Raw genomic sequence first — 16,690 nt, 5'->3', positions numbered from 1 at the left:
TATTCTAACATTCTAATATATATATATATATATATATATATATATATATATATATATATATATATATATACATACACACACACACACACACACACACACACTATAGTAGTTGTTGGGACATTGCTGGAGGAACAGAAACAGGTTACAGGGAGAGAAGTTCCTCCACTTCACACCACCCTGTCATTCATTATTTTACTAAACCAACACAATCTAAAGTTTTTTATTTCTTAGGTGTCCATGGACAAGTGCGAGAGAGCTTTAGTTTTACTGTACCTTTAACACATTATTCCACTGCCTCTGACTACCATATGTAAGTCTCCACCAAAATTCACTCAACAGGTTTACCCTTTGGTATTAGCAACGTAAATAAACCTTATAAAACACTGACATCATACATTGACAAGTTGTTATAAAAATTTTGCACTTCACATGCCAAGGCTCTAAATTTATCCCAACACTGTGATGGAGCAGCTGAGATTTTGGAAGTGAGAAATCTGTGCTGATCTAGTCACAGATAACTGACTCTCAGAAATGCCAGGTTTTAATGAGCTACATAAGCATGACTTGCTTTCTTCACACTTCAGTGAGAAGCTCAAAAACTTTGTCATTACACATGGGTGGTTGGGTAAGTAAAAATAAAGCAAGGACAACAACAAAAACAGGAGGTTATTTTGTTAAATACATATACAGTAACACAAACTTTGTGCAGAGTTATTAACCTCAGTATTCTCCATGTACCATGTACCATGAATATTAGTTGTGTATGTGTAAGAAGGTGTATAAAAGCTCACACTTTATTAAGCTGTTATGCTGTGACAAATAATGACCAAGAGCTCAAGTGCAGCTGGCATGATAAATTTAAAACTAAAAATCAACATCCAGTTATTAATGATCATCATATAGTCCAATCATCTGTTTGTTATATACAATACACGCCTGAACAGTCTGTTTATTATATATACGGTAAGTACCATTTAAAATACATTACCTACTATAACATTTCAGGAAAGCAATATCCTGCTAAAGCTTTCCTTCGGCTTAGGGTTTGCGGTTCTGTTGCTTTAAAGATTAAACATTAAAATAACTGTAAAGTAAAGATAAACTTTAAAAAAAAAAAAATTTAACTTATGAAACACAATTATAAATGCCACTACTTCATTCGAAAAAAAATTATAGTTGTTGCTAATTCACAGTTCTTAGCCTAAGCAACATTTTTTTGGTTTTAGTACAGTAGTTCTTGTACAAGATTTATCCATATATTTCTGTACACTCCCACCTGACACAACAAACTTATTACATTTATGCAGCTTGACTAGCAGTAGATGCTAATTTAGCTTAAACCAAGACAGATTCTAACATGCTGTGTTACATTATACAGGTTGAACATGATATTTGGATAAAAATTTGTTAGAGTCATGACTTCCTTTCTTAAGTAAACTTAAGGATCTAGGTCTTAGCTAAGATTTATTTAGCATGTTGTTCAGCTTTTGCATCTCTTAACCAGTTTTCCCTTCACTTCCTGTTTATTTATTATCCCTTGCTGTGAAATGAGACTGGGTGTAAGTAACACATGCTAAATTGTTACAAAAAAATGTTTCTTAGAAGCTGAGAATCCCTATTGCCTATGTCAGTAATGGTAGGGGTTAATGCATAGTTTTGCTGACCACACAGTCAACATATTGTTGTAAATAGATGAGGGTCACATGCAAAGGTCCCCTGAGATATATTCTAATGCTGCAAGAAAAATGTGAACTGAGGCTCCAGGTCACATTTTCTCTAACCAGAAGTTACAGCAGTGCTTCACTTGATCAGATATTTTATCTATTATTCAACAAGAAATGAAAAAGTGGCTTCTGGAAAAAGGTGCCCAGTCTCATCCTGAAACACACATACATAGAATATGGTATGCAATTTTTATTTTCTACTGGAAATGTGTCATGAGCAGTTAATTAGACAGTTTCTTATGCTTTAGTGGTTCCACATTGCATGTTAAGACTGCTCCTGGACTACAGGTAGCCCAATTTAAAACTTCATTAGTTTGTCAGTTTTATAATTTAATTGCCTTTCAGATGAAAGTATAATTGTAACCAGTCAGAACTGTCCAAGTATTTTCGTATCTTTTCACCTTCAGCTTTCTCACCTGTCAGTATAAGCAGCTAAAATAGTAATAGTTTTGAATAAGTATTGAATTCAGTTTATTATTAACTGTATACATGTATTAACTTAGTTGTTCTATTTGTTGTGTCTAAACACAAATATTTAAAAAGTGTGTGTTATATATTAAGCTTGATTGGTCAGAAAATGATTAATTATTTCTAAAAGCACCTCCAACTGTAGTTCAAATCTCAGGTTTATATTAATGACATATTCTAACACTGCAAGTTACCATTTCTATGGCAACAATTTCCTCAGAGACTTATTCACATAATATGAGTAATAATAATAATAATAATTGAACACTAATTTTAAGAAGAAGGAAACCATAGGGTGACGTATAAGAGTGGAGGAAGGTGCACACAGGTGGAATATATTCTATGCAGGAGATGCAACGTGAAAGAGATTGGGGACTGTAAGGTGTTGGCAGGGGACAGTGTAGCTAAACAGCATTAGATGATGGTCTGTAGCCTGGTTTTGGAGGTGAAGAAGAGAAGGAGAGTGAAGACTGAAAAACGAATAAGCTGTTCGAAACTAAAGGAAGAAGACTTTAATGTGAGATTCAGGGAAGAGGTCAGACAGGGGGCTCGGTGGTGGTGAAGAGGTGCTGAATGATTGGGCAAATACTCCAGAAGTGATAAGGGAGACAGCTAGGAGGGTACTTGGCGTGACATCTGGATCAGTAACCCAGCGCCTTAACCACTGAGCTACCACAGTAGCTGTGGTAGCACAGATACACACACACACACACTGTATATATTAAAACCAAATAAATCAAGTCCGATATTTTTTCACCTTTTTTCAATTATTGTAATGTATAAACATTAAGTGAAAACAATCGGAAATATTTTCGGAAAATAGAAAAAAAACACAACTGTGTACATTCATAAACTACTTTGTTGAACCACTTTATTTTGTGCACTCTGTCTTTTTATGGTAAAATTTCCCACTTTGAAGAAAAGCAGCAGTAAATCACATTTCTTCACATGTTTTGGTGTGAGAAATTAAACTTGAATGTTGTGAGAATTTGCTTTCGTCAAGCCCTCCCGCACCCCATAGCCCAGACAGCTAAAGTATACGAGATGTTGTCACATGCAAAGAGTTATTAACACTTGTCAGTTATGTCTGCAGCTAGTTCTATGTTGCTTTGGGGCTTTCGGCGGCCTCCCTGGTAAGACACACCTCGTCTTTTTATACATTTTAGGGGACGTCCTGTCTTGGTGATGTCACTGTGATGCTCCATTTGTCTATTTCGTAATGATGGCCCTTATGGTGTTCCGTGGTACCTCAAAGGTTTTGGAAATTGTTTTATACCCCTCTCCTGATTGGTAACTTTCAGCAAGCAGATTACAATGGATGCTTTGTAAGGTCTTTGCACACAATGAAACAGCTGATCTATATTTAGTGTTAATTAGAATAATTAGAATAAGTTGTATGATCATTTTTTTTAACTTGACACTGAATTAGTTTGGTTCATTGTGAACATAGCTTTTTTAGGGTAAAAAAGCTATGTTCACAATGAACCAAACTAATTCAGTTTATATTATTTGCTTATTTTATATAAAACACACCACATATCGAATAAATCAAATGTCAGTCAACAGGTGAATATTCATCATATGTCTCTTTACTTAAATGATCGCCACATGAAATGTGGACTTGGTAAATAGGCACAATGCATTGATGGCCAAGAATACATTTTGTTTTTAAAGGCATGTAAAGCATTGGCAACAGACCGTTATAGAAAAAAGAGGAATGCAGAAAGTAATACAATGCGATTACTTACACTAGGATGCTTAGTACACCATCTGTTTCTTATTCTTGATTGATTTTATCAGGTAAATCTCTCACAATTACCCCTCCCTTTTACATCAGTGTAGTACTACCAAAAGACCATCACCACTGCGGCACTGAGAATAATATTTATAGGCAGGGTAAAGGGCAGCTGACAAATTTTACACTCAATCAAATACATCATTACTGGTAGGTGGACCTGATCAAAGGCCAGGGTGTATAACTTCATGACTGGTGTACATAATGACTGGCACCGTTTTATTAAATGTGCATACGAATGTTTTTTTTTTTTTTTATCCAATGTGCTCAATCTTTACAATAGTTCATGGCATCATTATAATTTCGTCCATTCTTCTGGGCGAGTAACAGCAGGTGCTATGTAGAAACTTGTGGAAAAACCTGCGGAATTCAGTGTTGAAGACGGTGTAGATGATGGGGTTCACTGCACTGTTCACGTAACCCAGCCATGTCACTGTGCTCATTAGGTAGTGTGAGATTTCACATGTCTCACATAGGGCCCGTGTCGTGTGAACCACAAAGAATGGAGTCCAACAGAAAAGGAAGGCACCTGGAGACAAAGAGAATTAAATGAAAAAACTCTAATCTTGGAGGACGTGATACAAAACAGAAAAAGGACAGCACCTGGAGACAAAGAGAATTAAATGAAATGACTCCAATCGTAGAGGACGTGATTCAAAATGAAACCGACTTGTAAAACGTTTAATATTGATGATATTGCAGCCCAGTAAACTCATAATTTTTTTCTTATTCAGGGCAAACATAGTGAGGCTTTAATACCAAAATAGCACAATGGTGGACACTGTGAATTCAGGTCTAAGAACTAACCATGGTATATCTCAATTATGCATGATTCAAACCTTGAAGTTAAACAGAATTACAATATTTAAGTCTAAAATGTATTTTTAGGTAATTTAATTAACTAGAAACGGTCCTTTTGAAGTCTATTAATTTTCTTCTTACATAAAAGACATCAGGATATGTGCTCTTAAAACTTACTTACCTTAAGGAAAAAATAGATTGTTATAAAAAATGTATAGACAGCTAATAAAGAATATATACCGTATTACAGATAGATATAATCATAGCAGATGAATCTTAGCAGATGTCCTTTAGACCATGAATGCATTTTCTTTATATGACTGCATGCTACTTTAAACAAATTGCTATACTTTTAATTCTACAATTCAAGACAGAAAAAATAATCTGTACTCTGTATGATTGTATATGTGACAAATACAATTTGAATTGAATTTGAGCATCAATACTGCTCTAATATAGAGCACAAGAACTAATATAGATCTGAAAATTGTATTTTGGTTTTAAAGTGCACTCTGTCTACACCAGCTTACATCTGTATACTGCGCATGCTTAAAAACATAAGCTTTGGCTTGCGTCATTTCTGTCAGCTATCCAGTTACTTACTATAATTTTGATTTGATGCAATTGCAAGTAAACGTCCCATTCACTTTGAAACAAATGTAGTCTGAAGGTTGAACAAACACTATCAAACTGGATAACATACACAATAACTGCATTACAGTATTGAATGTCTCATGTGTTGCATCATATGACTAAAAATACTTTTTTGTAAAGAAAACTTTTTTGTTTTTGAAAGGTTTTCTCAGTCGACACTACAAAGCATTAACATGGCATTTTCAACTATCTACTTGGGAGAGTATCTTTGAAAACTCACTGGGCAAACACCATTCTTAGTGTCGAATGATGGCCAAAACTTTCGATTTTCAAAATAATCCATGCTGATGTGGATGCAGCATAAAAGCATGATAAAATAGCCTACATTATAATTTTATCGCTTTGATTTCAAATAAGCTGCACTTCCATCAATTCGTATGTAACTTTTCTCTTGTAAATATTTATATGTAGCAACTTTTGGGCTTAAAATATAAACTCTAAATGCATAGTGTGGCCTTGTGTTCAGCTGAAATTATCAAACGACTTTAGATGTTTGTTAACCAGGGGCTGTTTTAAACTAGTTAGACATCTCGAAGGAGATAAATGTTACATCATTTTTAAATCCTGGATCAAACTCTAAAAAGGCAGCATGCTCTGAACGCAGCATGCCCTCCTTCCCTTCTTATAAAGGCTGAGAAGTCTGAGTCTTAGAATTAGCCGGCATTACAACACAGTTCGCACAAAAAGCTTTGGATAATTCATTAATGCCACCGGTGACACACATATTTATTCTGTATTATGCAACTGTCGCACATGAGCATATTGTGAAAATGACTTTAGTGTCTAAATTCAAATATTATTATGAAACTCGTAGCCTGAATGCATAAATTGGATTTATGAATGAGTTTTATGTATGTCATGCTAAATTATTCAAAAAATGATGATGGGATTTCTATAAATATCCACTAATGGGGTTGGACTCTGATACAGCAAATGTGACACTGTAATATGTTGTATTTTATGTTCGCTTTAAGTTTGGACCTAAATTAATAGTATGTGATTGTCTCCTTTATATACAAGGTGGGAATGAAATTGTTGATTAAACTGGATAGAAGCCCATTTTGTTGTAATTCACACTGTGCATATCTGGTTTCACATATTATAAGAAAATATATCAGGCTGTCCTATTTGAATTCATATTTGTAAATCATTGGTTATTATAAAAGGTAAATAAGATATTTAAAATATGTTTAATATATGGTAAAATATCTTATGTATCACACGATTAGGTATACTAAAGTAAAAGTAAAACGTAAAAGTACAAATCCACTGTTAAAAATAATTCCAGTAAAAGGTTTTCCTTTTACAATTCTACTTCAGTAAAAGTACCAAATTACTTACATTTTAATTAATTGTATAAAAAGTAAAAGATCTAAACAATCAGAACTGCTTAAGTGTTCCGTTCTCCTACACATCATAAACTTATAGTTTTCTATTGTTCCAGACAAAAGGTCTGAGAGAACCACACAAACTCTCAGTAGGATTACGCTTACAAGACATTCTTATTTAATGCAATTTATGTATTCCCTTTAAAGCAGCGAGAAACGGCATGTTTTTTTTTTTTTATTTTATTTAGTGCATCCTCAAACTTAAAAAAATGTTTTTAGGTACAGTTACTCTCTGTCCATCACTGACAATGCATTATGAGACTCCAGGAAAATGCTGAAGGAGACTATCATAAACTAATGTCCAGGTATGACTTTCTCAATGTAATAACCTTAATAAATGCAATGTATGCAAAAATAATCTATAAATGCATCTTCAAACCTGATTGAATCAGTTTATCTTCTTAGTGAAAAATTAATGAGCGTAATGTCATGACGAGCTTTAACCATGCCTGAAAGTGTTCAAGATTAAACAGTTTGAGACACAATGAAAACATGGTATACATTATGGTGAAAATAGATTTAAGTAGAAAATGGTGTGAATGCAGATGTCTTGTGAGAGCTTAGATTTTTTTTTTTGTTTGTTTGACTGACTTTCACTTAGAAGTGCCACCTCCAGCATAGGTATGATTACAATCATTTTTCAATCTGAATCATGAGATGGATTGAACTGTGATAAGACATGGGTCAGGAGAAAAATGAATACAGTTCATACAAAAAAGGATTGCTTTAATATAAGGAACATTACAGAAAAAAACACTGCAGTGTAGATGTTAGATTTATTTTTTTTCTAAATCTACCAAAGTATAAAACAGGACAAGTTGTCATTATGTGTTTAATTTTCCATGATCAAAAATAAAGAGAAGTAAATACTTGAGTACTTTTTTTTTTTTTGCTGAAATTACTAACTAGGTATCATGTTACTTAACTCTCTACTGCTTGCTCTTGTGTGCTGCCAACAACCCCCCTGCCAAATAATGTGTGTGTGTGTGTGTGTGTGTGTGTGTGTGTGTGTGTGTGTGTGTGTTTGTTAAAGAAAGACTAATATGCCTGCATACAAAATCTACTCAACGTATTCACAAAGAAATTATGTTTCTGGCCGACATGAGTCACATAACAACTCAAATTATGCTGAGTGTTGCAGGGTTTCTAGCCCAACACAGTATGTGCTTACAGCTTCAGAATTTGTTGGACCTACCGACAAATTGCACATTGCCTCTGGTAGGTTATTAAGGAACTGAAAATACTTTTTTTCTCTGATTGTCAGCTGCCATGCTTGTTCTTTAAAATTTCTTTCTAGTTTAAAAATCCTACTGCATGTCAGCATCATCATGCATAATAATTTGGGACGTGACCAAAAAAACCCCCAAAAAAACTCTGTCAATACATGGCAAAGGATTGACATCTGCATCTACATGGACATCTTCAAACTTATAAACCTCATTGTTATATGTATTTTATTTTTGCAATTTCTGTTACCATCTAGCTAACTTGAGCCATTCTGACAGTATTTTTTCTTTCATAACATCCGACAGGGTGCTTGTCATGTCTGCTAAAACAGTCGGCTAGATAACCAGTGCTGATTTATAATCTAATTTTTTTCAAAGGATTTTTAACTCAATAAGTTTACTGTTAATCCTAGCCTCCTACCTCAGTTCATAAGTCTTTATAAGTGTATACATGTATTTTATATAAGTATTTACAGGTGTGAATGATATTTACTGGACAAATAGCCAGTTAGCAAAAATGAGCTAATCAGTCCGGATTTCAAGTCATTTTTTATAAATACTGAGGCTAACAAAGCATGATTTTTAAGTCATTTACATAAATACTAATAATATTTATAATTGCTACAGCGTTTTAACCACCAAGGATATCAGTTAGGTGTTTATTATTAACTTTTAGAATATTTTAGCAAATGAAAATTTTGGGGGGAAATGTCTAGTCTTTAAACTATGGCTATTCAGTAAGGTTTATATGCAGGGGTCTTTAATCTTATAAACAAAGGTCCGGTGTGGCTGCAGGCTTTCATTCTAACCAAGCAGGAGCCACAGCTGAGTCCAAGTGTTTAATCAGCCAACCTTAGACTTCAATCAACTACCAATTGTGCTTTCTGTTTGTCTGGAATAAAAGCCTGCAGCCACATTGGCCCTTTGTGGAGACCGAAGAACCCTGGTTTATGTCTTGTCATCCATACAGTATTTATGCATTGTACTTATTTATTTTTTATTTATTAGTTATCTTTCATTTAAACACTTACCCACGACAACAGGTAGGACCTTCATGGCTTTCCGCTCCCTGCCATTGATCTTGGCCCTCTTTTTTCTTTGGGATGTGTTCTGAATTTCAGCGTAGGCAATAGTCTGAATAGTGCTGTTATTGTACTCCGGTGGCAAGGGGCTGCTGGGCTGCATGTCATCATCAAGCTCATCCACATTGCACTGTGCCAGGTCTTGCTGAATGACACGAGGCAACACGGGCATTGGAGTTGGCAAAGCTGCCAGAGGTGGAAGAGCAGCAGCAGCGGCGGCATGCTGAAGCTTACGACAGGCCTGGATACTCTTTTTCAGCTTGAGCTTACGGGCCTCCTCCCATCGACGAAGGCCATGGAACATTCCACAATACAGCAAGAGCATAATGGGGCAGGGAATAAAAAAGGAGCAGACAGAAGAGTACACTACATAGTTGTCATCTTCCAGCTTGCACACAGTCGGGTCACGATTCGGAACATTGTTTATGCCAAAAATGATAGGGGAGGCCACAGCTAGGGCAAGAAGCCAGGTGCCTGAGAGTAGAACAATTTGTCGATGGTCTACATGCCTTCGGTTGTAGTTCAATGGCACAGACACTGCGATGAACCTGTCAAGTGGATGCACAGAAGTAGAACCAGAACAGCATGAACTTTCTATACATAGAATGATGTCTGGTGCCTTGATGACAAATTCCAACTTTTTTCATATAGTTTTAAATCTTGCTGTTTATGTTTATAGACATTTTGCAGAAAGTGTTTTCATTAAGCTCCATGACTACTAACACTATTCAGAAGAATATATTTTTCTGTACATGTTAGAAATGAATCAAAATGCAAAGTCAAAATGCAAACCTGTCAACACTGATGGCACACAGGTTGAATATAGAGGCAGTGCATAGCATCACATCCATAGCCATCAGGCCATCACAGACTACCATGTCCAAGGACCAGACACCCTGAAACTACACAGAATATAGACCGATATATACCATTTCCAATCAGCACAAATGCATTCATCCACACCAGCTAAAAGTTTCAGTTATATCATTTTAAAGCTTAACAATTAGTAATAAGTTGCATGGCTATGATTAAACAGATTGTTCTTGTTTTGTTTATACTAGCACCATGGTCTCAGGTACACATATTTCCTTCTCATCTTTAAACAATCTGTTTTCTCTATTACATTATTTTGAGCTATTTTGTCAATTTGCTAATCTGACTAAGTGCTAATGACTTTTTGTTATATCTTATTGACTATGCTAAAATGCTAGGGCTGGAACACGGACTTCCAATTACCCCTGATTTCTACAATAAAACTTCCACTGTTCGAATGGAAAGGAATCTTTTAGGCAATTAATAGCAATACAAATTATATATACAAATCAGACAACCTATGTATGGTGTAAATGATTTTGCCTTTTACACTTATCAGATTTTAACATGTTTAAAATCTAATAAAAACTAATTACAAAAAAATAATTGGCACTATGCATACTGTTTTAAACTCTTACAACCGCAACCGCAAAAGAGTGCAAAAAGAGTGCAGGCAGGGTGGAGTGGGTGGAGAAATGTGACAGGAATAATTTGTGATAGAAGAGTTTCTGCAAGAGTGAAAGGGAAAGTTCATAGGACTGTGGTGAGACCTGCGATGTTGTATGGTTTTGAGAAAGTGGCATTGAGTAAAAGACAGGAGATGGAGCTGGAGGTCGCAGAGCTGAAGATGTTGAGGTTTTCGTTGGGAGTGAAGACGATGGACAGGATTAGAAATTAGTTTATTAGAGGTACAGCGCATGTAGGACGTTTTGGAGACAAGGTGAGGGAGGCGAAGATGGTTAGATGGTTTAGATGGTTTGGACATGTGCAGAGCAAGGACATGGGTTACATGGAGGATGGAGCTACCAGGAAGGAGGAAAAGAGGAAGGCCAAGGAGGAGGTTCATGGATGTGGTGAGGGAAGACATGCAGGTAGTTGGTGTGACAGAGGCAGATGTAGAGGACAGGGGGTTGTGGAGACGGATGATCCGCTGTGGCGACCCCTAATGGGAGAAGCCGAAAGAAGAAAAATATATGTTTACACATACTATAAATACATTTATTTCTGAGTTTAAACTGGGCTTCTGCTTCAGTTGTTTTCATGTAATTCTTTTTTTTAATACTCATCATTTCAGCATTGTTTAAGGAATGTGACTGTTCATTTTGCCTGTCATATATACATATTTACTGTTAGTCATTCAAACTCGATTTGGACACCATAAATCTTCACTCTTGAAATATTTCTAAAATCCGGGCCAAATCTGCACATTTGTTTTTATTCAGAACCACTCGTTTAACACTCCCAATGTGTTATTAAATTCAATAGTACCTATTTTTCTTACTGTAAAACCTCAGCTATATAAAACTTGGAGGTTTTCAGTGCCACACTGGGGATTTGTCTTTGTACAAACACCAACTGGGTGAAGGTTAATCTTTTCATTCATGCCCCATTTAAGGGATTTTTTCTGGTTTTGTCTGCTTCCTCATAATAAAGTGTGTGGACTGGATGGAGCCTCAACATACAGTTGACTTTCATCTTGTCTGTTACGGCATCGCTAAACTGCTGTCTTATGCAACGAGGCATACAGATTAAACCTGTGCTAGTGACCCAAAGTTAATAGGATCAGACAATTGGATTAAATTATAAACATGTAAGAGAACAGAGGTATTTCCAGGCCTCTTGAGGCATGGATTGGGATGCTCTGGTCCTGTTGAATGATTAAGTAAATGGTATGGTCTACAGTGAAACAGGACAACAATCAAAAATCTTAAAAAATATCAAAAAGAAAAACTTGAATTTAATTGAATCTGGTCAGAGAAGTAAATATTAATAAAAAAATTTTTTTTATCCTATTTCTGTGCAAATGTTTACATTGTATATTATAAGCTTATGAGGACTTTTTCCATGAATTACAGTCTTACAAATCCTTTATATTACTTGTATGTATTTAATAAAGAAAAAATCATTTAAGGGTTTTTTTATGCTAGTTCCTAGTGGACAAAAAATAAAGGTTTAATGTAGAAACCTAAAGTGGTTTCAGTTCAGACACTTTTCCATGAAGACTTTTTTAAGATGCTAAATGTTAAAGTGATTTATTAATACAGTTCTTATGCCCATTCTTTGAGCATCTGGTAATTGGGAATGAGATTACCTGTGGATGAAAATAAATCAATTAGAATGCACTGAATATTCCAGATGGAGGGGCGGTGCTGTTGTAGAAAGTGTTTTTGCTTTACAGCCTTGGGTTCAATCCTAAACTCAGGTTACTATCTGTGCACTTGGGTTACTGTCTGTTCGGAATTCTGCATGTTCGTCTCGTATCCGATCCCAAATACACGTGCATAGCTATTCTAAAATGCCCCTGTGTGAATGAAATTACAAATGTGTGTGCATGTTGTTGTGTGATAGATGGACATCCCAGAATAGGCTTTCATGATCCTGACAAGTTACCGAAGATGAATGAGTGAATAAATATTCCAGCTGTCTCAAATGGCACATGCTCATAGGGGAAATTTTTGCTCAGTGTTTTAATATTTATTCAACATTTCAAGTACAGCTTAGAAAAGCAATGCATGCAGTAAAATGGCCCTGTTCCTGTGTGGGTTTTATATGGGTTCTCTGGTTTCCTTCCACTTCCGAAAAATTATGCAGTAGCTGAAATAATATTGAATGAATATGTGTGTTTCCAACAACAGACTGGCATCTCATTCAGGGTGTGTAACCACTACATATCAATTGTTCTTGAGTAGGCTACAGATCCATCTTGACCCTGACTCATTAACAAACAAATGCTTTGTCAATACTGGCTGGAGATTATAAAGTAAATGTAAAACTGAAAATTCTAATGTGCATGTGCATTTGATTATTAATAATTAATTAAATATTTAGGTCATAAAAGGCGATGTAATTAATGATGTTATAATTTATTAGTTTGAAAACACTGCATCCTGTTCTGAGATCAATTTTGCACAATGTGCCACTCTGTCCGCCCATAAACATTTACATTTATTCACATGACTGGCATTAAACAGTCAATACTGTTAGAGGATACATCCCACGCATGGGCCCAACACTGGCTCCTTGGTAGTTACTAGGAACATGAAACCAGCAGAGCACAAATCCCCTTCATGCACATGTTCAAGGTCTCATAACAATCAGGCCAGATATGATGGCGACTAAAGTGTCAGGGTAGAGTTTTTTTATTTATTTAATTTTTTTTTATTTCAATATTCCAAATGTATTCTTATCCCAAATAAAGTGGGATTTGAGAATAAAAAATAGAATACTTGTTTAACTGTCTTGTTATATTACTTTTGCCATAATGATTGTGTTTGATCTATAGATGTATTACAATTTATTTCATGTTTGTAAACTGTTCAATTTGGGTGCATAAGTGTTCACTAACGTTTCATATGAACCTATAAATATTTGACTGCTTTTCCTAAAAATGGCAGCAGATATACAGTAAGCAAATCATATTCAAAAGATCTGGACTTTCCACACTCTCTCTCTCTCACTCTCTCTCTCTCTCTATCGGGCACTCATCAAAATTGGGTTTTTAATAACCATTAAGGTTTTAAACTGCTTTTGCCAAAAGGTTGCATGATAATGGTTCTGTCATGAAGGTAATCTGAGGAATTTCCAAAAGATCTTCCAGGAATCTTTGCTTTTTAAGTGCTGTAATGGACTAATGTACCTAGCAGACAGACCCATCAGAAAAAGAAATGGCCACTTATCAGGTTTGAAATAGAAGAAAGAAAGAAAGAAAGAAAGAAAGAAAGAAAGAAAGAAAGAAAGAAAGAAAGAAAGAAAGAAAGAAACCACTTATATACATAACTGAAGCTACGTATAGACCTCACGATTTCGTTGTATATTAATTACTTCTTTGTAGAAAATGTATTTGATCATCTACCCAAACTATTTTAGATCATGTGAATCTCATGATAAATATTATACAGACAGAGTATATTCGTTCTTTCCCCGTATGGTTTGGTCTTACCTCGGCGTAAACGAACAGCGGCAGCACCAACACAGCCAGCAGAAGATCAGCCACAGCCAGACTCACGATAAAGTAATTGGTCGTGGTCTTTAAAGCCTTTTCCCGGGACACACTAAGACAGACCATGACATTGCCGCAGATGATGACTATGATGAGACAAATGCCGAATATGAGCGCCGGGAAGTTGTGCTCGTTAATGGGCGGCGCGGTGCTGTTCAGCTCGCTCAGGTTCTTCATCTTGAATCCTCGTCGACATGGACAACTTTTCTGTGGTCCAAACGAGAACGTCTTTTTTTTTTTCTTCACCCAAACATCAGATGAACCTTCGTTAAATCAGTACATCTGCATATTTGGTTCTTTGGAAAACTACCCCATGTCTGACGGAGCGGCTCGAAGCTCCGTCTCTTGACGCACTGCTGCTTATCCTGTGGATATTCACTAATAAAAGCTGCTCTCGCGTATAGATTTGAAATATATTTCTTGATATTGATCCAGTGAAGTTCCGATGACTTTAGCCTGGATGATCCGTGTAGAAGCTGGACACTGAGGACTGTAAAGACTCTGCGCCCTCACTCTAAGTTGGAAGTGCTTTCAGATCCCCTGCTCAGGTGCGCCGCGTGGGAGGAACCGCTTTACATCATTTAACGGTTCCAATGTGATTCAGTGATGGCGAGGATGTGAAGAAGAAGAAGAAAGTCATGATGATGGTGATGATGTCTCTCACGTGTAGAACACTATAATGAGAGCTGACAATCTACATGCATATTAGCTCTTGGCACACCACTGACAACGCAGATTAAGCATTAAGACTAGTACATCATGTCTGTGTACATCACAGGTACATCATGTCTGTACACAATTATTTCTGTAAAGGTCAGATCACAAAAAAAAACCCCGCCACCAGAGAGGGTTTGATCGGGTTACTTAATAGTACTGAACTACTTCTCCATGAATTTATGTACCACTCCTGGGTTTTTTTTTTTCACTGCAATAAATATGACTAATATACTCTCTGTAGATGCACACTATGTCTACTATTACATTTAATGTATTGCACATTTGATAAATGCTACTTTGTACTGCTGCTTCATCTTCGTGTTATATTCTTGTCTGTCTACTGCCCAGACCCCACACATTATGAGTCTGCTACCTTTTGCACTCTTATTCTATTTAAGTGAATAATGGGAGAGTTTTTGTTGGCCTTTACAACATATGGTTGTGAAAATTAGCAAGAATTTAGCATTTGTACTCCTGACATGTTCTGTCCCAGTTCTCACTCATGTTTGCTGCTGGTAACTATTAACTGAAAAGCTAGAAACAGGAAATTCATTCATATAGACTTATTTTAAGCCTTTATTAAATTATGATATTATGCTGAATAAACACACATATACAGTATGATATACAAAATATTCCAAACAATATTTTTTCGGATGTTTTTTCTTAAAAGATTAGACATTGTGTGGTTATCTGCCACACCTGATGCCACCCAATTAAGGACATAATGAACCAGAATATATTGACCAGGGATACAATTCTGCAATAACAATTCTTGCTAAATTTCTGACCAAATATTTGTTGCTTAGACCATCCATATTTTGGGGTTGGTGCACCATTTTTGCACCAGGAGTATTATTTTGCATATTTTGTAGTATTGTCCTTATTTTGAATGCATGTTTTAGCTGTAGAGTATCTGAACCCCATGACAATTACAATGTACAACAGACTTAACATTTTGTACACGACAAATAATCTTGAGCTACTTTTCCGTGTTGCCTTATACAGTGTTCATATGATCACATTACTGAAATAACTCTTCAAGAAGAGTTTAACTATCAACTCTTTCATGACTGAAAACACTATTGCATACAGCCTTTAACACAACACTGAATTAATTCTAAATAATTGTAATTAGTACTCACATTACTAATTTAATATTCCAGTGCTGCATCTAGGCTTACAGCGTTCAGTTAACACATTATTGTACTAACTCCAGCATTTGCTTTTCAGGAACAGTAGCTACTGAATGACCTTTACTCATATTAATTAAACCTTTGTACTGAACGGACTGTTTAAACTTATATCACTGAAGTCTTGAATTAACATCATGAAGTCTTCCTTTATTCAATACATTCGAATGGAATCGATTAAACACACAGAGCACTGAAGAGTACAACTGTCGCATTGAAGGTAAAAAAAGATCTCACATGATTTATCTTGGTTTAATTTTTAACATCAAAAATCCTGCAATTTTACCATAGATCTGAAGACCTAGAGTATAAAAAAAATATTTCTTTATAATCAAAGGTTTTGCTTCCCTTACCTGCCATTTATGCATATATTCTAATGCCATGTACTGTGGACGAGGTCACATACCATCCTGTGCATATAATGTATTAAAAATAATTGCATGAAGTTTTCCAGAACAGTATGGTATAATTAAGTCAGTGTTGTCAGGAAAAAGCCAATTTTTTAGCAATGGGTATGAACAATGTCAATGTATCTTCAAAGATTATTAATTATTAAATATAATTGCTTGCTTTTGAAAGGTCACTTTAAAGGCATTTTAAAAGTCATGAT

The 16,690-nt window shown here is 35.5% G+C and overlaps 1 protein-coding gene across 1 annotated transcript; it reads right to left on the bottom strand.

The window, feature by feature from the left end:
• Positions 1-3,702: 3,702 nt before the first annotated feature.
• Positions 3,703-15,122, bottom strand: drd4b (dopamine receptor D4b). The gene is made up of 4 exons (XM_046858493.1): positions 14,111-15,122; positions 9,931-10,040; positions 9,088-9,686; positions 3,703-4,516 (listed from the first exon to the last, which is right to left on the bottom strand). Exons 1-4 carry the CDS (start codon positions 14,345-14,347, stop codon positions 4,272-4,274), a joined length of 1,191 nt encoding a protein of 396 aa, XP_046714449.1. The 5' UTR covers positions 14,348-15,122; the 3' UTR covers positions 3,703-4,271.
• Positions 15,123-16,690: the final 1,568 nt, after the last annotated feature.

This window comes from Silurus meridionalis, chromosome 9, assembly GCF_014805685.1.
Source record: "Silurus meridionalis isolate SWU-2019-XX chromosome 9, ASM1480568v1, whole genome shotgun sequence".
Classification (NCBI taxonomy): Eukaryota; Metazoa; Chordata; class Actinopteri; order Siluriformes; family Siluridae; genus Silurus; species Silurus meridionalis.
This window is presented reverse-complemented; position numbering and strand designations above follow the sequence as displayed.